We start from the raw sequence: 25,625 nt of genomic DNA on the forward strand, positions 1-25,625 counted from the left end.
GAGTACACAAGCACATGAGCACAGGCACATACATGCACACAGAGTGAGGGGAGAGAGAGAGACAGAAAGGAGAGAGAGAAGCAGACTCCCCACTCAGTGTGGAGACTGAGGCAAGGCTCAATGCCTCAACAAGAGGATCATGACCTGATCCAAACTGAAGAGTTAGATGCTTACTGAGTGAACCACCCAGGCACCCCAAGCTGGTGATTTTAAGTTGAAACCAATGCTCATTTATCATTCCAAAAATCTTAGGACCCTTAAGAATTTTGCTAAAATCTCCTCTGCCTGTGCTTATAAATGGAACAACAAAACATGGCTGAGAGCACATAAATTCACAACATGATTGACTGAATATTTTAAGCGCACTGTTGAGACCTATTGCTTAGAAAGATTCTTTTCAAAATATTACTGCTCACTCATTGATAATGCACCTTTTCACCCAAGAGCTCTGATGGAGATGTACAATGAGATGGATGATTTCATGCCTGCTAACACAACATCCATTCAGCAGCCCATGGATCCAAGAGTCCTTTTTACTTTTAAGTCTTATGATTTAAGAAATACAATTTGTAAAGTTACAGTTGCTATAGATAGTTATGCTTCTGATAGATCTGCAAAAAGTAAATTGAAAGCCTCCTGGAAAGGATTCATCATTCTAGATGCCATTAAGAACATTTGTTATTCATGGGAAGAGGTCAAAATACTAAGATTAATAGGAGTTTGGAAGAAGTTGATTGCAACTCTCATGAATGACTTTGAGGAGTTCAAGACTTCAGTGGAGAAGTAACTGTAAATGTAGTAGAGGTCACAAGAGAATTGGAAGTGGAGCCTGAAGATATGACTGAATTGTTGCATTCTCATGATAAAACATTCAGTGACTAAGGGGTTGCTTTCTATGGATGAGGAAAGAGGTTGGTTTCTTGAGATGGAATCTACTCCTGGTGAAGATGCTGTGAAGATTGTTGAAAAGACATCAAAGGATATTACATAAACTTATTTGATACAGCAGCAGCAGGGTGTGAGAGGACTGACCCCAATTTTGAAAGAAGTTCTGCTATCAAACAGCATCATATGTTACAGAAAAATGGTTCATGAAAGGGAGAGTAAACTGATATGGCAAACTTCACTGTAGTCTTATTTTAAGAAATTTTACAAAAATTTCAGCAACTATCACCCTGATCAACATCAGCTGCCATCAACATCAAAGCAAGACCCTCAGCAAAAAGAACTATGACTCGCTGAAAGTTCGGATGATGGTTAGTATTTTATAGCCATAAATAAATAAATAAATAAATAAATAGGGTATGTACATTTTTTAGACATAATTCTATTGTACACTTAACAGTACACTGTAATTTACTATAAACATAACTTACATGTACCAAAATATTATGTAAAAAACAAAATATTCAATTTACTCACCTTATTGTGACATAAATTTTATTTTGGTAATCTGGAACCCAACCCACAGTATCTCCAAGTTATTCCTATATATCCCTTTCTACTAAATCTTCACAAATACAATTAAATTCTACACATCATCTTAAATTAAGGCATCTCCAATGCCTTACTAATCAGTTGCAGGTAGTTTTACATTTTACCTACTAGAAGGTTTTGTTTATAGGAAACAATGTATTTTAAAAAGGGAATATCGGGGTGCCTGGGTGGCTTAGTGCGATAAGCCTCTGCCTTTGCCTCAGGTCATAATCCTAGGGTCCTGGGATTGAGTCCCGCATTGGGTTCTCTGCTCGGTGGGGAGCCTGCTTCCTCCTCTCCCTCTCTCTCTCTCTCTCTCTCTCACTCTCTCTTTCTGCCTACTTGTGATCTCTCTCTGTCAAATAAATAAATAAAATCTTAAAAAAAAAAAGGAAATATCACAGGATAACTTTCACATATTTCAGAAATATCACTCAAGATTTTTTTTGAGGTGCACCTGGGTGGTTCAGTGGGTTAAGTCTCTGCCTTCAGCTCACGTCATGCTCCCAGAGTCCTGGGATCAAGCCCCGCATCAGGCTCTCTGCTTAGCGGTGAGCTTGCTTCCCATTCTTTTCTGGCTGCCACTCTGACTACTTGTGATCTCTTTCAAATAAATAAATAAAATCTTTAAAAAAAAAAAAAAGATCTTTTTTCAGGGTACCTCCACCTTAGAACAGGTCATTTTATTGAAGTGATATATATATATATATATATATATATATATATATATATATATATATATACCATAGGCTTAGCATACATTTAATCTTCTTTGAAACTATCAGCATTAGACATTATCAACCAATTTTACAGATGGGAAAACAAGAATTAATCATAAACAAAATTTGCTCAGCTATTAAGTGGTTACACTAGAATTGGAACCCTAGCCTGTCTGAATATTTTCCACTGAATTACATTATTTCTATTGACTTAAAACTAAACAAAGAAAGTGAAGCCCAAATCCATTTGTTTTTATGTTTGTTAGCATCTATGTTAATAGAACATTTAATAGTATCTAATGGTTTCTCAAAGTCATGAATGATGTTAAAGTGAAATTACAGATTATCCATGTAACATATTCATAATCTTTCTTACTTATTAGGTAGGTAATTGAGGGTTAATGATACAATAATATCTTCCCAGACAAAACTAATTCATGAAGACCAAACTAGAGAAAAATGTAGAGAGTATTTTTAGAAAATTAAGTCAATACTATTATTTTTGTTTAATTTCAAGCATTACTACCTTTAGTAGCCTACTTTAATAGTTGTACTTATGTGTGAACTAAGACAAAGCTTTACTGCACACAATTCTTGTAATATTTATATAGATTTTATGAGCAAGTCTATTTTGTGTGTGTGTCTGTGTGTTTAAATGCTACTCTTGAAATATTTGCAGGGACTTTATTTAAAGCCTTACAACTAACTCAGTGTGTATTCCTAGGACCAGCAGAATTTAATCACCTATGAACTTTTTTAAAATGCAGGATCTAGGCCCACCACAACGCTGACTCTGAATTTGAATTTTAATAAGTTCTCTTGCTGATTCATAGGCATTCTGAAGTTTGGGAAGTGCTGTTTTTTACACTTTCTTTGCAGTGTGTTTTTCCTTTTAATGTATACAATTATAGACTCCTGAGAACAATTCTTTAAAAATAAAAAAAAAAAAGGAGGACCTTTAGGTCTATCTTATTTTTGCAAAAAGTAAATGAATGTATTTTTATTAAGATACCACTGACATAACATATTAGTTTCAGGTATACACCATAATGATTCAATATTTGTGTATATTGTGACATGATGACTACGATAAGTCTGGTAGCATTCGTCACCATACATAGGTTTGATTTTTTTGCTTGTGATGAGAATGTCTAAGATCCATTCTCTTAACAACTTTAAAATATGCAATACATACAGTCCTGCTAACTATGGCCACCATGCTGGACGTTATATCCACATGACTTACTTATTTTGTAAATGGAAGTCTGCACCTTTTGACCACATTTCACCCATTTCTCCCGTTCCCTATCCCCACTTCTGGCAAGCACCAATCTGTTCCCTGTATCTATGAGCTGTTTCGTTTTGTTTTAGGTTCCACATACAAGTGAGATCATACAGTGCTTGTCTTTCTGTGGTGACCAACTTCACTTGTTTTGCTCTATCTTTTGAAAGCCAGTGATAATCTGAATAATGTCATGTAACTGTTTTTGCCAAGGATCCTGTAGTAAAATACTTTAAGTGATTCCTAACAAGATTGCCATTAACAAAGCCAGCTGGAATGTTATGAGTTTAAATCTTTTGAATTTCTGAGATCCTTGAAGAGTGTGTATTTTGCATCTATTAGCTTTCTCTATAACCCAAAGATGTAAAATTCTTTCAGATGTAAAATTCTTTGAGGACGCCCATAGTGCAGTCAAAACATTGTCTATTTCAATGCAGGAAATTCTCACTTTGCACAGAGGTGAAGGACTGTGAAAACAACCATTCAAGCTAAAATCATGCTACAGTCTTAATCAATGAGGGAGGGGCACTTGGGTGGCTCAGTCAATTAAGCACCTGCCATAGAGCACCCATGGGTCAACTCTCTGCTCAGCAGGGAGCCTGCATCCTCCCCTCCCTCTCCCCTTTTCTCTTCCACTCCCTCTGCTTGTGCTTTCTCTCTCTCTCTCTGTCAAATAAATAAATAAATAAATACTGTCTTTTAAAAAAAAATAATCCAAGAGGCAAAACTATAATAGTTCTGTCCGAAGATCTTTAAAACCTTTTTAAAACATTAAACACTATTAGGGTTGATTATAAGTGTATAAGGAAATGGAAAAATAGTAAAACTAATATTCGTCTAGTTTGCTGTCTTTGTAGACAGTATGAACATCAAGAATTAAAGTGGGCTTTTTGTAAAAAAAAAAAAAGTTATCAAGATTATTTTGAACATACTTGCCTTCTTTTCATCATGTAAATCATATTTCAGAGTGAACATTGTTCCTGTACATTGGTGAATTGTCTTTTTAAGCTTAAAGAAGCATCCTTTGTGCTTTCCATGTCATGAAACATCCCTGAGAGTTCCTTTAATGCGAAGTTTATTACCAGCGTCACTTTCTCTAAGACATCTTCATCCTTTTCATTACAACCACTTTCCTCATTTACGTCAACAAGCTTGCTGTTAAGTTCCTCCAGGAGCATGTGTATGGTCCTTTGCAAGTGACAGGCAGCATCCCCACAGTCAGCTGCCTCTTCTGTAACTCCAGTTATGTTTGTGCAGTTATGTTGTGGTGAAAATTTCTGCTGTAATGCATGCGTAGTACTTGCCAGGACTTCCTGTCATGATGCTTGCATATTTTTATTTGTACACTTTATGTCATATTTTTTCCACAACTCAGCTAAAGAAATTATATGATCTCCAGCTGTAGCAATGATAACCTATTCCAAAGTCTGTGTAAGCTAACAGGTCTTTAGAGTTGAAATAACTCCTTGGTCCATTGGCAGCGTCAATGAAGTTATTTAAGTTTTCACATTTTCATTTAAATCACCAAGAGAATTAGGGAGATCAAGAGCATTTTCCAACAGTATAAATATTAAATTAGTGCACCTATAGTATCTCTCTACTGATTGACAAGAAGGAAAAACAACCACATGATGTACTATTTGTGGTGTGAACCCAATGACAGATGTTTAGGGACGAATCACTGACAGCCTTAGAAAGAGGGAATGTGATGAATCACCTGATGTGCATCCGTTATTTACATAGTGATTTGTGAGCCCAAGAATTAAAAGCAAAGTTTACGTTTTATGCAGTTACTCACAGTTAATATACTGAAGTTTGAGCTTGGTGATGGGGGAATAATGTTATCTAATGAAACCATGATGACTGAAATGCATTCACATCAGAACTATGCAAAATAAGGGCTGCTTAACTGGGACTCAAGACTAACCTCAAAACATGTTTTTATTTTTAAAAATGTTTTTATAAAAGAAAGGAAAAATGAGAAAACTTTATTACATTTTGAACTAAGTCTTTGACTTCTACCTCTGAACATGCATTTGAAATTTTTATTTTTAAACGTCTCCAGTAGTTTTATGACCTTTTGCTGAGTACATAATCTTAAACCATCGATAAATGGTTTATTCAATTTTGGTGCATTATATATGTGAAGCACTGGGCTAGACTTTTTTTCTAAGAAATAAACTATTACTGGGTTTCGCACATACATTGATTTCTGCCCACACCACACACTACACACACACACACACACACACACACACAGCAATACGTACCTGGCACCCAGCAATATACTCACCCCTGCATATGGGGCCTCAGAGGATTTAGAAATGAATTTATCAGGGTTCACTGATACAAAGGGAAAATACTTCCTGAGCATGTATTTTATGATGGGTCTTGTACTAAATTCTTAAACAGTATTTCATAAAGTACTGAGAGCAACTACATGAAGCAGGAATTATTAGTATCCTCTTTGCAAATGTGAAGAAACTAAGACTCAGAGAAAAAGCTACATGCCTTGTCTATATAAAAGGACAGTTGTTCACTAAAGCAGCATTTGCTTAAGAGATACTATTCAAAGCTGAATGCCGTGTTTCACTGCAACTGGTTCTAACCAGCTGAAGATGGTAAGAACCAGGAACCACGAGTTACCTTAGTCAGGGTCAAACTGACCCATGGTGCATGAGACTTGATTTACTTAACTGTACACAGACTTGTGAACTCATTCACCCAATCTGTAATGCAAATATTTAATCTTTAATGGGCGTATTCCACTGTGATTACTCTCCTTTTGGCACTGACTTTTCCCCATCAGAGCACTACTCAGTGAATTTCTTCCCCAGTATGTTCCTTTGCCTGGCAGGTAAATAAAATCAGCTTCAGTTTTTGAGCTGTGGTCATTGTTTTATTGTTTGATACCCAAGATAACACACTTAGTAAGTGACTGAGCTGGGGCACAAATCCGTTCCGACTGACTTAAAACCCATATGCTTAATTTCTTTGTTTACTCATTAATTAAATGATGGGAATAAATTGCATTCCAGCCAGATAGTTCCAAGATGTAAAAATAGGAAGCTGATTCTACAGCTCTAACTCTTACTAACTCTAATTCATTCTTCCCTTTACAACAGCGAGATCCTCACACTTCCTGTTACAGTAATAACAATAATATGAATGGTAATAACAGTGTGATAATATTAACAACAGTATCAATGACAACTTAACTACAGATAGTGCTCCCTCAGTGACGGGCCGTCTTTCTTTCCCAGCTATCTCAAACCAGATATTGAAATGTCTTGTTTCTTGATGATAACATGAATGTGCATTTATACAATTTCTGTTTGTAGATGTGAGTTAAAATTGGCCATATGTGAAGTAGTAGGGATTGTGACCAGCTAAAGAACTGTGTTGATGTGAAGGCAGCAGCCATTACTCTGTTTCTGTTGCTTATCATGGAAGAATACCAGACTGGTAATACCAGATTTCCCTCTTTCAAGAGGCACCAAACATCTGGGTCATTATGTAGAGTTTACCACTTTTTAAAATATTATAATAGGGATGCCTAGGTGGTTTATTTGGTTAAGCATCTGACCCTTGGTTTTGGCTCAGGTCATGATCTCGGGGTCATAATATTGTGCCCCGCATCGGGCTCTGCACTCAGTGGAGAGTCTTCTTGAGATTATCTCCATCTGCTCCTCTATGTAAATCAAACTAAACACATCTGCTGGCTGAAATGAGCCCTATCCATAGCCTCTGCTTCAGATGCACTGGCTAAGAGGAAAGAAAATACAGTGGAGGCACACGGTGTGCATTTTGGGTCCAAGCTTTCCTACTTTGTTTGCCCTTGGGCAAGTTATTTAGCCTCTGTAGGCTTCAATTTCCTTATCTGTAAAAATGGGCTTAAAAATAGTGACTATCTTGAGTGCCTGGGTGGCTCAGTTGGTTAAGCAATTGACTTCGGCTCAGGTCATGATCCTGGAGTCCGGGAATGGAGTCCCACATGGAGCTTTCCTGCTCAGCAGGGAGTCTACTTCTCCTGCTGACCTCTCTCATGTTCTCTCTCTCAAATAAATAAATAAATAAATATTTTTTTGTTGTTATAAGATAAAGATTAGTTATTTTTATCTTTAAAATGCTTAGTAAAATACCTAAAATTTAATCAATGATTTGTTGTTAATATTTTGCCCCCTTTATCCTCCCTTTTGTGGACCTGCTCTCTACAGATTTCTGCTATTCCAGTTATATGCATCCATTCCAAGGACATGCATTATGAACATTAGGCTATAACTGATGCTTCCGTTGTATTAACACAAACAAACAAAACCTTGTATCATTTTCAGTGGCTCAGTTAAATGGCAGGGGAATTTAGAAAGGGAAAAAATAAGCCAAATTTATTCTACTAAATTGAACCACTCATTAAATGGTATTGAACCACTTGGCTAAACTGATAAAATAATTTATATGATACTATTGTCACTAAATGAATAAGGTTTTTTTGTTCAGTGAACTTGGATATGTGTCTTTTAAAAGCTCTTTCACCATTTCACCTTTTAATATATCTAACTAATGTATTTAACTTTTCAGTTTATCTTTGTTGGAAGAATTTGACTGTAGCTGTAATGAACTGGAGTCTTTACCTTCTACTATTGGCTACCTTCATAGTCTTCGAACGTTAGCAGTCGATGAGAATTTCCTTCCAGAATTACCCCGAGAAGTGAGGAATAAACTTGTTTCTGTTAATTAACTTTTAACGAATATGTTTTGGGATTAAGACTTAATAAGTGCAATGGCAATGTAGATTCATGAATTGAGCTGTCAATGTGTATAGGAATTATCTACATATGTATGTGTTAATTATTTTTTTAAATGATAAGTGCTAAGTTCTTATATTTGACCCAGAAAACCCATTTGACTTAAACATTACTAGCAAAGAAAAGTAATAAAATATTGTAAGTTAATCAATGCTAAGGAATACAATTTCAAATAATTTAATTTAAATGTTTCACTTTTAAGAACAGTAATAATAAATTCTGAGATAATTACATTTCCATTTCTGAAGTGAAAGACTTTTACTGTAAATAACTTTTTTAAACTATCATGTGGCATGATAATATTATTTTTATTTTAGAATTCACCGAAAGATTCTGTTAGTTTTTATTTCTAAGTGGGATTTTTACTTATTAATGTCAAGAACAAAATGCGAAGTATATTTTCAATTTAATATTTTCTACTAACCACTTCCATAAAGAGAAACAGTAGTCAATATGTCATTATTTTAGAGCAAAAAGTTATAAATAAACATGACAAGTATCATTGTAACACAAAATAAAACTAACTTGGCCATGGAAATGTCAACAATATTTTATCTTTTGTGAATGAGTGATCCATTAGAAACATAGATATCTTAGAATTCACTTGGTTGTAGTGTAAAAACAATGTTATTAATGAAAACAATGAAGCTAATGAGCATTCTAACAATAAAATTATAAAGAAAATTCTTTCTTTCTAATATGCAAAAGAAAATGAGATACATATTATCTTAACATCTAAAGGAATATATATAATATATACATATATTTTTAAAAAGTGATTATAAAAAATAAAGCAGTAGACATATTAAGAGAGTCTTTTTAATTTCTTTTCAGTGTAACAGTATTCATTGTTTTAAGAGAATCTTAAAAGTAATAAGGAAATCTATAAATTATTTTAATATTAAAAATTAGTACAAAAATCGTTTACTGTGTATTTCCTTATTTACTTTCTTTTGTTACCCACAGATTGGAAGCTGTAAGAATGTAACAGTTATGTCTCTACGTTCCAATAAACTGGAATTTCTTCCTGAAGAGATTGGACAGATGCAGAAGCTAAGAGTCTTAAATTTGAGTGACAACAGGTATTTCTGCAACATTTCAAAATGACATTAGTTATTTACTGAAAGCAAATCATTGTTCATTACTAATGATTTTAGAAACATTTTCTGTGTCTTATGAAGTATATAGGATGCAAATCAATGTTTTATTGAGAAAATGACAGAAACCAAATTATTTACAAACTGATATTTCTAAATTTTATTTTTTGAGTAAATTCAGATCAGTTAGTATGTTGTATGTTTAAATTATATAAAATCTATACACCAAATTTATATACCAAAACCCTCCTATATGCAGAAAGCATATTATGAAGACCTGAAAAAAGTTATAATAAAAAGTTATAAATCATATTAATTAAAATCATGTATGTAGGTATGAATCATGTATGCGCACGTGCATGTGTGTGTGTGTGTGTGTGTGTATGTTTTCATGTACACATTTATGTCTCCAGTAAATTAACGGGGCAATGAGTGCATTGTCAACACCACCAGAATGCCAGTAAGAATATTGCCAAGTAATACTCAAAAGTCATAAAATTTGTACATCATTTTAAGGACAACCAAATGGTTATTTAGTCATGTTCAGAATAGGGCAAAGAAAACCCCAAAAAGATAGGTGCCCTTCTTGTGACAAAGGTGTTATAGTGGTGGAGAGGCAAAAAGAAAGAGCAAAACTGAATTCATCTTTGTTTCCACAATTGTTCTCAAATAGGGAAGGAAAAAAAGTTAATATTGACTGAAGATAATTGCTAAGTAGACAAAGTGATTCTACAGACTAGAATGTACGAACTCTGTTTTCAGTAAGTTTCAGTCAGACAAATGATAGAACGAGAAACTGAGAGCCTGCAACATAAAAGTCAAAGATAACTTTTTTATGGAATCATTAAGAATATTCAACTCTGTAAGTTTCAAGATAAGTGTATGAGTTCTCATTTGTTTGTTTAAGACAAATATTAATAATAATGTGATTTTCAAAGACTATTCACTTAGTAATTCAATAATATTCCCATGTGAGGGAATAAAACATTTTATTGAAAGGTTTGGGTTTTCATTTTTAAAATCAAGATGACAACGAAGATTCATAGCTTGGTAAAACAAGAGTAAGTCATATCAAACCAACAGTTATCTCCTGTTTTGACTGGATTACCAGACAGAAAAATGAGGGAAATGCATTGAATGTTGCTGACTTTTAGCAAAACATTTTTTAAATGTGCTAACTGATATTCCTATGAATAAAATTGGGAAATATGGTCATGGAGAAATCATAAGAAGAAATGGATTCTCAGTAGATTCCATTACAATACCCAATAGGACTGAGCTCCATTACTGTTAACCTGGAGGGAGGTTTTGCATGATGAGTTAGTTAGAGAAGTCTCTTAAATTCTCAGTCCACTCAACTTTTATTTGTTAATAATCTGCATGATGATATAGAAAATATGCTTATCAAATATTTAAAATGACCCAAAATCAGAAGTACTACAAGTGAAGTTATTTTTTATTCCTTTTACTCAAGTATAATTAACATATAGTGTTACATTAGTATCAGGTATACAATATATTGATTCAATAATTCCATACATTACTTGGTGCTCATCACTATAAGTGTAATCTTAATCTCCTTTATGTATTTCACCCATCCCCTCACCTGCCTCTCCTCTGGCAGCCACAAGGTTGGTCTCTGTATATAAAGGTCTTTTTATTTAATGTTTCTTTTTTCCTTTGCTTGCTTTGTTTCTACAATTCCACACATGTGTGGAATGATATGGTATTTATCTTTATTTGTCTAACTTATTTCACTTAACATTATATCCTCTAGGTCCATGGTCCATCCTTGTGGGACCTGGCAAATATCAAGAGCTCATTCTTTTTTGTAGCCGAGTAATAGTCCAGTATATGTACACATTTTCTTTATTATAATCATATTTATCCATTAATCTATGGATAGGCCCTTGGGTTGTTTCCATATCTTGGTTATTGTAAATAAAGCTACAGTGCTCAGTTCGGCAGCACATATAGTAAATAAAGCTACAATAAATGTAGAGGTACATATACCTTTTTTAATTAGAGTTTTAATTTTCTTTGAGTAGATATCCAGTAGTAGAATTACTGGATCATATGGCATATTTATTTTTAATTTTTTTTAAGATTTTATTTATTTATTTGGCAGACAGATATCACAAGTAGGTAGAGAGACAGGCGGAGAGAGGAGGAAGCAGGCTCCCCGCTGCTGAGCAGAGAGCCCAATGTGGGGCTTGATCCCAGGACCCTGGGATCATGACATGAGCTGAAGGCAGAGGCTTTAACCCACTAAGCCACCCAGGCGCCCCTATTTTTAATTTTTTAAGGAAACCTCATACCATTTTCCACAGCAGCTGCACCAGTTTGCATTCCCACCAACAGTGCAGCAGGGTTGCTTTTTCTTCACATCCTCACCAACACTGATTATTTCATGATGCCTTTTTGATTCTAGCCATTCTGACAGGTATAAGGTAATATCTCATTGTAGTTTTGATGTGCAGCCCTGATGATGAATGATATTGAGCATATTTTCATATGTCTGTTGGCATTTTGTATGCCTTCTTTGTAAAAAAAAAAAAAATGACTATTCAGTTTCTCTGCCCATTTTTTAATTGGCCTATTTGGTTTTTTGGTGTTGAGTTGTATAAATTCTTTATATATTTTGGATATTAACCCCTTTATCAGGTATATCATTTGCAAATATTTTCTTCCATTCAGCAGGTTGCTTTTTTGTTTTGTTGATGGTTTCCTTCACTGTGCAAAAGTTTTTTTTTTTATTTTGGTGTAGTCCCAATAGTTTAATTTTGTTTTTGTTTCCCTTGCCTGAGGAAACTATTTAGAACAATGTTTCTATGGCTGATGTCAAGGAAATTACTGTTTTCTTCTAGGAGGTTTATGGTTTCAGGCCTCACATTTAAGTCTTTGATCCATTTTGAGTTCATTTTGGGGTATGGTGTAAGAAAGTAGAGGGCTACTAATGAAGTTATTTATTCAAGACATAAAAGATATTTCTGTAACTACCAAGGGACAGACATGTTGCTAGATGCTAGGATAAAAGATATGAGTAAGACATTGAGAATCTCACAATATCAGGAACTTAAAATATTTCATCAGGCCAGTTATATTAGCTAAAGTTTTCTCCTAGTACAGTCACTGGAACACAGTGTAGAGCCAAATTAATATTTTAAGTTAATGAATTAATCCATGAATCTCAGCCTCGAGTGAGAAATCAATATTTAGCCGAAGCGGAGGCCAAAATTGAACACTACTATTAGAGAAAGAACTGCCTGGATAAAAGATTAAATATGAAATGCTATCCAAATGTCTTGACTATCACAATTTCATACTTAGAATGGAATAGATTTTAAAAGTTTGTATAGTTTAAGAACAATTATGCCTTAGCACTGTCAACTACAAGATTGTTCCTATGATCGATTTATTGCACATTTGTGATATTAAACAAAGGCTAATTTTCAATGCAGGTTACTGGAAGTGCAAGGAGAAATGAGGATAACTCATCCTTCTCTAATAGTTTATTTCTTTTCTTTATGCTCTATGTTCATTTTTTTTTCTTAAAGATTTTATTCATTTATTTGACAGACAGAGAACACGAGTAGACAGAGGCAGGCAGATAGAGAGGAAGGGAAGCAGGCCCCCTGCTGAGCAGAGAGCCCAATATGGGACTCGATCCCAGGACCCTGAGATCATGACCTGAGCCGAAGGCAGCAGCTTAACCCACTGAGCCACCCAGGCGCCCTTTATGCTCTATGTTTATAACTGAATTGATGATGATTTATCTTACATGTTATTGCATATGATTCTATAGAGGTCCCCCTCATGTAATTTTGATGTGGTGGAATTTATATTCTGCCTATAATTCATCTCCATACAACGTGAAAAATGCTTTCTGTAGTACCTTACTTCATAATTCCTGGCTTAAATGAAATTAAATAACTAACAACTACAAACAGTTTTTATGTAATTTGTTTTCATGCTACAAACACTAATATAACAAATTGTTCTATAAAAAAAGAATTACGATATGTTAGTCTAGTTACTCTTTATATTCTTATAAATATTTATGAGATCAGAGAGGTTATTATGTTCTTCCCAAAGTTTTCTGGCTAATACACACTGTTGACATTCGTATTGGCTGTCAATATCTTTTCATATTTATTAAATTATTTGAAAATGTTTAGCAGCTTTTACATATCAAATTACTTCCACAATCCTATTAATTATTATAACATTTTTTATTTCTGTTATCAAAATACATGTACTAATCAGTTGGCTGAAAGAGTTCCAACATATTAAAGACTTAAGAAAATTTTTATTCCAAGTTCTCTCTAAAGGGGGTATCTATATTCAAAAGTGAACATGCAGAAATTAACAATAAGTCCATCAGCATGCTTTGGTTGTATTAGCACTTTGCTGAGTAGCTATTATGGTAACCTATGTAATCACAATTCATTCATCATGCACACTTTCAAGGATATCAGATAGTATGTGTTAAGTAGGCATTTGGTGATTTGGTCCTCCAAAGGCTGAAGCCAAAACTAGATCATTTCAATTGAATACCTAAGCTTATGCCAAACTTCAGGTACCTCAAAATGCATTTTTTAAGATTTCCTCTTGGAATATTTACTACACAATATACAAAGCGCGAGAGAACAAAAGGACACAATTCCGGGAGTCAAAATAACATTGGGAGCTGTAGATACCTTTAGTATGTGACAGGCATAACCCCTTCCCATCATGGAGGTAACAATTTTGTGGGGCTATCAGCCAGTAAAAAAGATAATCACAAAAATAAATTCATAATTACAAACTACAGTATGTTCCATTAGAGAAAATATAAGGTGCTTTGAGACTACATTGGGGAAAGTAATTTAAATAAAGAGTCAGGAAAAGCCTCTTTGAGAGAATTACATTTAAGCTGAGAGCTAAAGGATATGTGTGATTTAGCTTAGTGAACTCGGGGAGAAAGAGTATTCCAGACAGGCAGTAGTTTGGCTAATCTTCCTAGTGGGCTGATAGAATGCCCATCAGTGGCACTGGGAAGACTAAGTCAGGAAAAGTCGCAGAAGTTTCTGAAGAGGCCTTAGGGGTCAGATCTTACAAGGTTTGACAGGGCATGTCCACAATTTTGGATTTTATCCTAGATCTGATAGGAAGCATTTAAAGGGTTGTAAGCAGAAAATTTTCACGTTGTAAAGATTGCTCAGAAGAATGAAATGAATGTTACATTATTTTAAAAATAATTCTTCATAAAAATGAACTACATCCCCCTTCACCCATGCTATTAGAATTTTCTTGTTTTTGCAGATTGAAGAATTTACCATTCTCATTTACCAAACTGAAAGAGCTTGCAGCTTTGTGGCTTTCTGACAATCAGGTAAAAAATTTTATTACCTGATTTATTTTATTTATTAAGATAAACTATAATTGAAACTTTGACTTACTAACTTATTCCCAATAGATACCCTTGACAATTATTACAAAATACAGATTATCTTCTAGAAGAGAGATTTTTGTAATGATAGCAATTGAAGTATGTATTTCATTGCTACAGAAAATTCAGTACTATAATCCCCACCATCTTTAAATACTTTGATTTGGCATCTATTTCATTCTGAGAGATCTAATACACAAAATGATCACTTTCATACATTGTTATTTTTGATAGTACATATGTGTCCTGAGGGGACATTCTTTAATTATACCTCTGAAGGTAAAGGATAAGAAATCATTAACGCAGTCCCCACAGAGGGAATTATTATCCTGCATGTTCCTTTTTTTTCATACTTTAATTATAATCAACTTAATTCTAAAACTTTATACAAGAAGTTTTCAGATAGTTTTTGCAAATATTATGAGTACTTTCTGTAAAATTGATTGTATATTATTTTTATACTCAGGAAAATAGATGATAATTGAATCCATAATTGAGTGTTAATGAATAATTTTCATAAGAAAAATAACAAGTAACAGTTGAAGACATCTGATTTGCCACCAGAAAAAAAACCTGGCAATAGAAAATTTTGACATAGTTTATTGGTCTTTTTTAACTTTTTTCTTATAATCCTAAATTTTGAAACATCTATCCCCAAATATGAATGGCCAAATAAAAACAAATCATCTTGAATTTAGTTTCTTATCATTATTTCCTGAAAATAAAATCAACGTTATTGGTAAATGAATTGTTCAGACTTCTAGGTGTTGGGCTTTTTTTGTGAAAAAATAAAATGAATCTCTACAAAATGTAAGCGCTATAATGTTTGTGCTCCTATAGTCATTATAGCACTTGCTTCCATCTGCTAAGTAAAAACATTAGGTTGTCATTCAAATTCAAATCTAATCAATGACCTATAGATTTTTTTTTTAAGATTTTATTTATTTATTTGAGAGAGAGACAGGGAGAGAGAGCATGAGTGAGGAGAAGAGCAGAGAGAGAAGCAGACTCCCCGTGGAGCTGGGAGCCCGATGCAGGACTCGATCCAGGGACTCCGAGATCATGACCTGAGCCGAAGCAATTGTCCAACCAACTGAGCCACCCAGGCGTCCCGAACTATAGATTTTTCAAGGCATTAATGTATCATTATAAATAAGTCATTTCTGGATTCAATGTGAGCTCTGCTAATAGAGCAGTCAATGCTAGAGTCCTGCATTGTGAAAAAACATCCACTAATTTCATGATTTATTATTCTTGTGGGAGAATGAACTGAACAGTGACTGCATCATTTAACTTTTATTTAGAACAATGACTTAATGTGTTTCTGACTCCATTTCATGAGGCAAATTGGTATCCCAAATCCCCTTTGTGCTTCACTCCTATTGATAAATGTCATGAAATAAGTGGATTTTTTGAACATTAGATATCCTCATTTCCAGTATATTTATATATGTAGTATATTAATATGCATAGTGTATAATATCAGAGTTCTAAAACACCCTTCAGATAGTATTTCTAAAATCAAATTAATAATAAAGAATGGAATCTTACTCTCCATAAGAAATATATTGTTGATATAGCAGATAAAAAACTACAGGTCTTTTTATTTTTACACAGACTCTGTCTTTGGTTACAAAAATCTCTCTTAAAAAAAATGCTTATGTTCTAACCTATTTAAACTCATAGATAATCTTGCAAAAGCATGAATTTGATAGCAATTTCCTTTTATCTTTTTAAGGCAACAGCTTGTGAAAATGAACAAGCGTATAGAACCACACCAAAATCTTACTTAGTTGAACTAATGTAATACATCTGGGTCTCTTTAAGATTAAAAGTGACATTACCAGTGAAGATGAATAGGTTTTGTACAAGTGTATTCTAGAGAAAAAGAAACTCTCAATATGAAGACCTTAGAATTTGAGATTATTCCTCAGCAATAGTCTTGTTTTATGAAATCCTTTCTTATTTGACTACTTTTTTCCTTGTCTTTCTTTTAATTGTTCATTCAGCTCACTGAGGCCAGACTATTGACCATTATCTTCTATAAAAGTAGTATTCTTCATATTTGCTATCTTATTATTCTAATTTATGTGTTCTTTGCTTCTAGTCCAAAGCTCTTATCCCTTTACAAACTGAAGCCCATCCAGAAACAAAGCAAAGAGTATTGACTAACTACATGTTTCCCCAGCAACCTCGTGGTGATGAAGGTAAATTGTCAGTAAAAATTTCTTCTATGCTTATACAATTATGGATTAAAGGAACTAATTTTATTCTGATCTCTGTCCAGGAATCCTGGCCCATGGGCAAGGCTATAAAAATAATTACATGGCACATATAAATCATCCAGGGGTTAACCCTAAGCATGAATCTTATCTTCATAATTGGCAAGGAAGAAGTCAAACTTTCACTATTTGCAGAAGACACGAAACCTATATAGAAAACTTGAAAGACTCCACCAAAAACTACTAGAAATGATAAAGAATTCACTAAAGTTGCGCAATACAAAATCAACATCAACTATATTATTTTAAATAAGAATCCAAAAAATGTAACTCTCGCTTTTCATATCTTACATGAAAATATTGATTTCTAGGAACAACTTCCCTTGGTGGGTTGCAAGACTAGGTCATTAACTAGAGTATCCAGCTAACTGAAATGAGCTAAGAGTCAGACCTAAGGAAGGTTCAACAAACCTTTTTATTTTCTGTGTTCACCAATTTCACGAACACAATTTAAACATTTTGCCCAGTGATTGCAGGCCCCAAATCATTTCACGTTAACAGTCAACGATAAAGGGATGACTTGAAAATAATGATCATTCTTTCTCTTCCAAGTTTGGTTTCTCTAAGTGATGTCAGTAGCTCTGATAGGAATAGTTATTGCAAATCTAAACCTTTTTTAAAATCAATCTTCTATACTTTCTGATGACAAATTTCACAAAAATTTTAAAGGAAGTTTGTCCTTTACCATTTAGAACTCCAAATAGGCTCCTTAGCCCAAGCCAGAACAGGCAGCTACACGTGTTTTCTAGTCTTACAGTAATGGTAATTCTTAGAAGAGTAGATCCACTTTAATATACCCATGGATTAAATCCACCCAATTCACTTGAATGAGAGCAACTTTTTTTTTTTCATTTTATTTTATTTTATTTTATTTCTTTTCAGTGTCCAGAATCCATTGTTTATGGATCTATTTTCAGGGATAATTATGTTAAACATCTTTAGTCTTTGACTTGTAAATATAAGTGAATCATTTGGGGATACTTTAGAATATTTTATTCAAATTTTGACTTACAAAAGTAGGAAAAGGGTAGATTGTTTTCATATTTTTTTCAGTCTTCAGTAAAACTGAGCTTTTAAATTTTTACAAGAGAAGTCACCATGTCTACTTATGCTATAAGAAAAACCTTAAGTAAGGATTGTTTTTATTCATGTAACTTTACTTATATTTTCATATTAGTATCCTAAGATTATGAAAGTATTTTTTTAAATGTAAGAAAAAGTGGAAAGAGTCTCAGATTTCCTGGTAATTTCTGAGATACAGTCTCGTAGATTAAATTCCTCATTTATTGCAGGGAGTAAGGTAGATCTAGTAAGGCAAGTCATGACGTTAAGGAATTAGCCTGATTTATGTTCTGTTCTGTTTTCCTTTGAGGAAAGAAGAGTGGTAATAAAAAATTTCTTGAACTTTAAGTAAGTTACCCTTTGGCTTTTCAGACAGAAGTATAATAAATGAATTTTCAGAATCCCTTGCAACAAAAAAAGGAAATACATGATAAAGTTCATCTTTTGGGAAAGAATTTAGACTAAACTAAGTACTTGTATTGCATTTTCATGTGATCTTCACAATTAATGTTGGTAAGGAAGATATTACGATCAGCCTATATTTTGATATAAAATAAAGATTTATAAGCCACTTATTTTCTTTGTTGAGACATATTTAGACTAGTTTTGAGACTGTAATTTTAAAGTTACCCTAAAAACAAGCTCCCCTTCATTATCCCCACAACCGCATACACACACCAAAAAGAAAAGCTTGCAATCACACACATTTTACTGAAAAGCCAATGTTATGTAGTATGTTTTATAAAATCCTGATAGAATTTAGTGGCTACAAATGTGGGTAAAGGCTCTGTAATCACACAGACATGGAACGGAATTGTGCATTGACCCAGAGAAGCTGTACAACTTTGAGCAAATCTCTTAAAGCTAGCGAGAGTTTTCTCATTAACAAACTGAGGATATATTAGTACTATTACTGGTGTGCTAGTGTGAAGATTAAAAAATAATGTTTTAAAAATGTATATTCCAACTCTCTTTTTATTATTATTATTATTATCCTTTGGAGAACCTGTTCTCCACACTAGAAAACTTCCCAATCCCAGTATATAATTTATGTGTACTTAGGAAAGCTGAATTTGAATTAAGATGTAAGAAAACACGTAACAAATATCAAGGGTATTTTATTCCCTCTCTTCTCTTTCTTTCCTTCTTTTTTCCTTTATTTCCTTCTTTCTTTCTCTTTATTTTCCCCTTTTTAAAAATTTTTGTACTTGTTTGCAGTACCTATTGCCATTTTTTGCATAGTGTACTAAGCTCTATAAATAACACTTCATGTAAAAAAAGCAATAATACTTTGGAATCTAACTGTAGATTTCCAGTCAGACAGTGACAGCTTTAACCCTACACTGTGGGAAGAGCAGAGACAACAACGCATGACTGTTGCCTTTGAATTTGAAGAAAAAAAGGAAGATGACGAAAATGCTGGGAAAGTTAAGGTGAAACTTTTCATTTTGTTTCTTCTTTCCTCTCATTATTTTTGTTTATCCATTGTTATTATTAAAATAGACTTTGGGACAAATTGAGTGACCTCTGCTTAAAGGTCAGATACATCTTTGTGTCTCCTTCATTAGAGCATGATGGTAATTTGAAAAGCATTGTGTCCTTCAGAATGTCCCAATTCTGAATGAGCAAATTTGATATACCACCCCATCTTACAGAGTGACAACATGAAAGAGATTCAAGGTGAGAGAAAACCAAAACAGACTAATCTGGGTGATAGGCTTTACCTACGAACCTTATTACATTTTTGAAACAGTGAAATTGTTTTCTTTTAATCACAAAGCAAGGCACCAGGCAGACCATATGGGACCAAAATATACATTTATGGAGGAGCCAGTGGATTAATATGTTATATTGGCTTTAAAATCTCCGAAAGATTTTAGGTCTCTAGGGTATCTGAGAAGAATTTATGAGTTTTCTTAAATGAGAAAACAAGTTTTAAAGGAGGCAAGTGCCTAATAGCAGGTGATACTCAATTTTTTCACCTCAAACATCTTTTTAAAAATCCTTTATTGGAAGTAATCTAAGTCAAGTAAGAAAGTGGAGCTTTAAAATCCATATTTTTTCATTATTTAAACGATATTTAAAGAGATTTTATCATCAGATCATCAGATTGTCATCATGGCAACATCTTGAATCTCTAATCATTTCTAGCAATATTTGTGTACCTTTTCTATCATGAATACTAACAGCTCTCATTCTGAGTGACTAATTGCCTAAGTAAATGTATGTGCATCCTATTAACAGATCTAGATGGTGTAATGTGTTTTTTCTGTCCCCTCATTCCCACATTTTCTAAACTTTTTTCTTAAACCAACACACCCTGGAACCTTATTAGATTTAGACAGTAAGGTATTGACAAGGCTTACCTCTACATCATTGTGGAAAATCCAAAATGGATTCCCAAATCAAAATGATAGTTTTGTTAATGATTTGGGTTTAAAAAAATGTTTCTGGATGCTTGGTTAATGCTATCTAATAACCAAAGAAACATTTTTTTTAAATTTGTGAATTTCTAGAAATAGCATTGCCAAACTAAAAATAAACAAAGACCCTTACAGCATTTCAGTTCTACTTTTAAGATTTCGTGCATTAAATCTAGAACCAATGGATGATGCATTCTATACTGGACCTCTGATTCATTCTTTTACCTCACTGAATGTCAAAAACTACATGCTTATTCCTAAAAATCCATATTCAAAGGCTCTAACAAGAAAATAGTACTCTTATATACTCTGGTATATGTGTCAATGAAAACATAAAATGCAAACAGTTATTTAGAAGCCCTGTTTGTGTGTTATGTGGTCAGGTGTGTTTATAATCAGAGTAGGCTCATTATACTTTAGATTGAATTTTCTTTGTACTTATTTATATTTGATTTATTTATATTTTGGTGAAACAATATTTGTTTCGAAAACCTCAAACACTTGGTTTTGACTAATTTGAATATTTCCAATGCCATTGGCTATTGGACAAATTAGAACACAAACAAACTTCTAAATAAATCATCATGGAAGCATGATGAATGGAATATACAGAAATCTTACACCAAATCAATCACACTTTTCTGGTTCATTACATATACATTAAATTTAACACCATTTTACCTTTTATTTATATAAAATTAAGAAAGGAACTACTGACCTATGCCATCAGCTTCCAAATGGACTAGAGTATAATGCCCTACTTATAGAGCGTATAGTGTAGTGTGAATGCTGCATTGTGTGAAAAAATTGTGACCCGTTAGCTTCATATGATATTGGTACTGTTTTATTACAGAGAGTTCGAACTAATTTTTTGATGGTTGTTTTAAATGCATTACCCAGAGTGAAAAAAAATATCAAGAGTAGAAAAATGATAAAGTGAAAGTATTGCTACAGTGCTCCTCTTTCTCCCAGAAAATGGAGATTCCTTCTCCCACAGGATCACCCCTGCCAAGCCCCCTGGGAAAGGGGCCAGCGTGGGATTACTCTCCAACCTGCCAGACTGTCTGGCGATTGCTGCACACCATGGGCCAGGTGTGATCAGCAGATCCAAGATATGCCCGTCCCCCAGAATGACCCACAGCTGGCATGGGGTTGTATAAGTGGCCTCCAGCAGGAAAGGAGCATGTGTACTCCATTGCCAGTTGCAGCACAATCCACCACTCTTCCCTCTCTAAGTGGCAGACAGGTAGGCCTAGGTGTTTGGGGTAGGAGAATCCCCCATGTAGAGGCAACCTTGGAACAGTGGTTTTATGGGGTATGTTCTGCATGATTTGGGGTAAGAAATGTTGATCCTATAGGAACCATCCAATTGCCAATGTTTGACCTCAGTTTAAGTTTTTGTTCGTTGACATTGGCAATGGGGTGGGAAGATCAAGTCAGAGGGGAGGGAACATCAATAATGAGGTGCCTAATGGTGGGATATATGGCATGATTTTTTTATTTGGGTGCTTCAGTTTTATTTATGTTTTTATTTTTAAAGATTTCTTTTTCTTTAAAGTGTGGGAATACCAATAGTTGGGCAGAATGTTGATGACACTATTGATAAAATCTAAATTGCCCCCACACCACACACACATTTTTGTATTATCAATTCAGAGGGAGATTAAGTAACTAAAACCTGATTCTTAAAATAGCATGAGCTTTGAATTGAAATTTGCTTTGAGTGGACTTTGAGCACAAAGATGGACATTGTTGAAAAGCATCAATTTCCCTCCAATTTGAAGGCACAGATGATGACAATTCCTGTAAGAGAAGATTGGTTTGGGAGTTGTGGCAAATAGGGCTTCCTTATCTCAGTGGGTTGGGTGTTTAAAATTCAATGAAAAAAAAAATGTCTTCATGGGATGAGAAAGGACACTACATTTTTGGTAAGCTTTACCATCCACATGCAATGGACTAGAGTGTTACTCTGTGTCTTATATTATTTCTGCAATATAAGGCCAGCTGAGAATCCTAACTAAAACTCCTATAGGCTTCCTTTCTATGTAAAATGTTCTGATTAATTCCCAGAATAAGATCCCTAATGATCAGTAATCAAAGCATTAACTATTACTTCTCTTACTGGAATTTATAGTCAAACCAAATAAGAATTTAATCATTATATAAGAAAACCACAGTTCTTTGAGAATTCAAGATACCATGTCTAAATGCCCTAGCTATTAACACAAATTCTTCTATTGCTAAACTTTTGGGAGTCTCCAACATCTTGCAGCTGCTATTTGCATTTACTGCACTTTTTTTTTTTTTTTAAAGATCTGAGATATATAGAATGTTGTGAAACATTTCTATTTTTCTAAAATTAAAATGAAGTAACATTGCAATGAAAATCTTGCATTTTAATAAAATGTATATGTAAAATGAACAAATACTTTATGGTGAGTGATATATGCAACATTATCATAAGAACAATTGACAGTTTTTTCCCACCTATTTATACCATAAATGAATTTACATTATTTCTCCATCCCATATTAGAATGAGAGAATATTTCTAGTCTATGTATTTAGAAATATAAAGAAACTACTTTTATTTGGGCATGACTGAAGTATTAATAATATTGTATTATCGTCATTTTTTTTATTTCTGAAGCATTGCATAAGAGTTAAAAAGTAGGAAGGCATAGGCAAAACAATCTGTAAAAGGGTATAAAATGTGCTTTTACAGAGCTTACAAACATAACAATTATAAAATATTATAGTTTCTTTTAAGAAGAAATTATAAAATAACTGCTTAAAAATTTGAAATTATCTTGTTATTTAACTCAATAAAATTTATATTTTAGAGTTACACAACACTTTTTTCTACAAGATTATACAAATATGTGCTTTACTTATATCAGAGAATAGCCTTGAACCGAGTAACACAACATAAGCTTTGGAGTCAAAGACCTGAGTTGTAGGACTTTGGGCAAGGAACTTACAGTGCCTGAGCCCTATTCAGTGCCTGAGCCCATATTTTCCCAGGGGAAAAGGAACAGCTGCTACCATGGATTATAAAATTTAAACTATATTTAATTATAATTAATTATAAATATTTAATGAATGTTAATAATTATAATTATTTATAGTTTATTTATATTCAAATCTATGGTAAACAATAAACAATAAAATAAGAATTATTTATTATATAAATAACTATTAATAATTTAAATATCTTTATTAAACATTTTGCATGTGCCTGGCAGATGGCAGATACTGACTAAATGATAGTTGTTGCTATACGCAATCTGGAAAAAGTCCAAACTGTTACAGGTAGTATGGAGTTTTATATGTGTATATATATATATGTGTGTATATACACACACACACACATATATATATATACACATTCATATATATATGTTATATATAGTAAAATATAAACTGCCAAGAAAATTCAGATTTTAAAAATACCTAAGTAGAATCTGATTTTAGAAAATAGTATCTAATCTCTGTATAGAATTTACACATTTCCAAGATTTTCATAGTTATTATCTCATTTTAGTTCTAGATTAACTAAAGATATTATCATTCCCATTTTACACGAACAGAAACTGGACAGAAAAATTAGTGGTTGACAGCTTCTCAGGGGTAAATCTGTGGCTTAGATTTAGGTTTCCTGACTCCACGTCCAGCAAGTTCTGTTGGTAGACTAGTAAATGGGAAGCAAGGAGCTTGTTGTCTAGGTGGAAAAAAATCCAAGTTTTATAAGACCTGAAACTCCCACAGTTCAGAGAATGGCTTCTTTAAGGAAAAGAATATGAAATAATCATGTAAATAAAAAAGTAGGACCCCTCACACGACTATGGAAAAAGCATACACAGGTGATAGGCTCTAAAGCTTAAGCTTCATTAGCCTGACAAATCTGCTTCTGTTTCTAAATTTAAATATTTTTCTGAGATAAAGTACCCAAACATATTCTGATGATGTGACTAAAATATTATATTAACATGCTTATAAAATAATCAGAAAATATTGGCACTATGACCATTAGTATATAGTCATCTCACTGTGTCAGATGAGACATAGCATCTACAAAAAATAAATTACATTATTCACTTTAGAAGTGTAATTTTAGCAATGAGTATTTTTTAAGGTACATAAAATTTTAATCTATTGTCTTACATGAAAATTACTTTTCATTCATATACCATTGGTCATTAAAAATTAAAAGATGTTCTTAATTGGCATTATAGCCATACCACTCCACAATCTATATTTTTTTAAATGTAGTTTTTTGACTTTTAGGCCTTTGCTATCAAGTACTTTTAAATGAGTTCAACAATGTAATTTAAAATTAGACTTAATCTGTGATTAACATTTCTAATACCAACTTAAACAGCAGATCCAAGAATGCATGCATCCCAATGGACTTTGTCTAGCATGGATATCATTCTTTTTATGTTTATTTAAGAATGCTTTACAAATTAAGTACCCTGAGCTATATTTATATTACATTTTAACAACTTACACTTTTTTTTCTGAGAACTCTAACTTTTTCTTGGGTTATATTTTTAAACGGTAGCTTTATTTATATATATTATTAATTTCATTCTTATTTGTTTGGAAGTGTAAAAGACTACAACAGTACTTATACTAGTAAAATTATCTGGGTTTTCCTCAACTTTCCAAAAAGCTATTGGAAAAAGAATTTTTTATGTATAATACTGAAAGGAATGTTAGAAGTCATCATGTGGAGTCCAATCCCAGTATTTGATATGGAAAATGAGCCACAAGGAAGAATAAATATAACAAAGTTGGTGGATTTGTTAAAACTGCAGATGAGCAAAAGTGTTTGAATTCATATTTATAATCCTCAGATCTATTCCACCATCATAGTTTCTTACATCCCATGAAATACATGGGTGTGGGTGGGTGGTATGTGTATGCCCGCCCCACTTTCTCCTTTCCTCTCATTCCCCTCCATCCTTCTTCAGATTTGCTTTCTTCTCCCTTCCTCTCAACCTACCCCCCGACACACTTTCCACAGAAACATAGTCACCACAATCA

At 33.3% G+C, this 25,625-nt stretch overlaps 1 protein-coding gene across 2 annotated transcripts in view; it reads left to right on the plus strand.

Annotated features, from left to right (window-relative positions):
* The window catches only part of LRRC7 (leucine rich repeat containing 7), a 708,443-nt gene that overhangs the window by 582,748 nt on the left and 100,070 nt on the right, over nucleotides 1–25,625 (plus strand). For both annotated transcript variants that reach the window (XM_082688811.1, XM_082688812.1), the window contains 6 exons: nucleotides 8,056–8,185; nucleotides 9,249–9,364; nucleotides 14,684–14,753; nucleotides 16,918–17,017; nucleotides 19,463–19,587; nucleotides 21,575–21,823. In XM_082688811.1, the coding sequence (XP_082544937.1) occupies nucleotides 8,056–8,185; nucleotides 9,249–9,364; nucleotides 14,684–14,753; nucleotides 16,918–17,017; nucleotides 19,463–19,587; nucleotides 21,575–21,823 (790 nt within the window). The remainder of the gene's footprint in view (nucleotides 1–8,055; nucleotides 8,186–9,248; nucleotides 9,365–14,683; nucleotides 14,754–16,917; nucleotides 17,018–19,462; nucleotides 19,588–21,574; nucleotides 21,824–25,625) is intronic.

This window comes from Mustela nivalis (genome assembly GCF_964662115.1).
Source record: "Mustela nivalis genome assembly, chromosome: 10".
NCBI classification, from domain to species: domain Eukaryota; kingdom Metazoa; phylum Chordata; class Mammalia; order Carnivora; family Mustelidae; genus Mustela; species Mustela nivalis.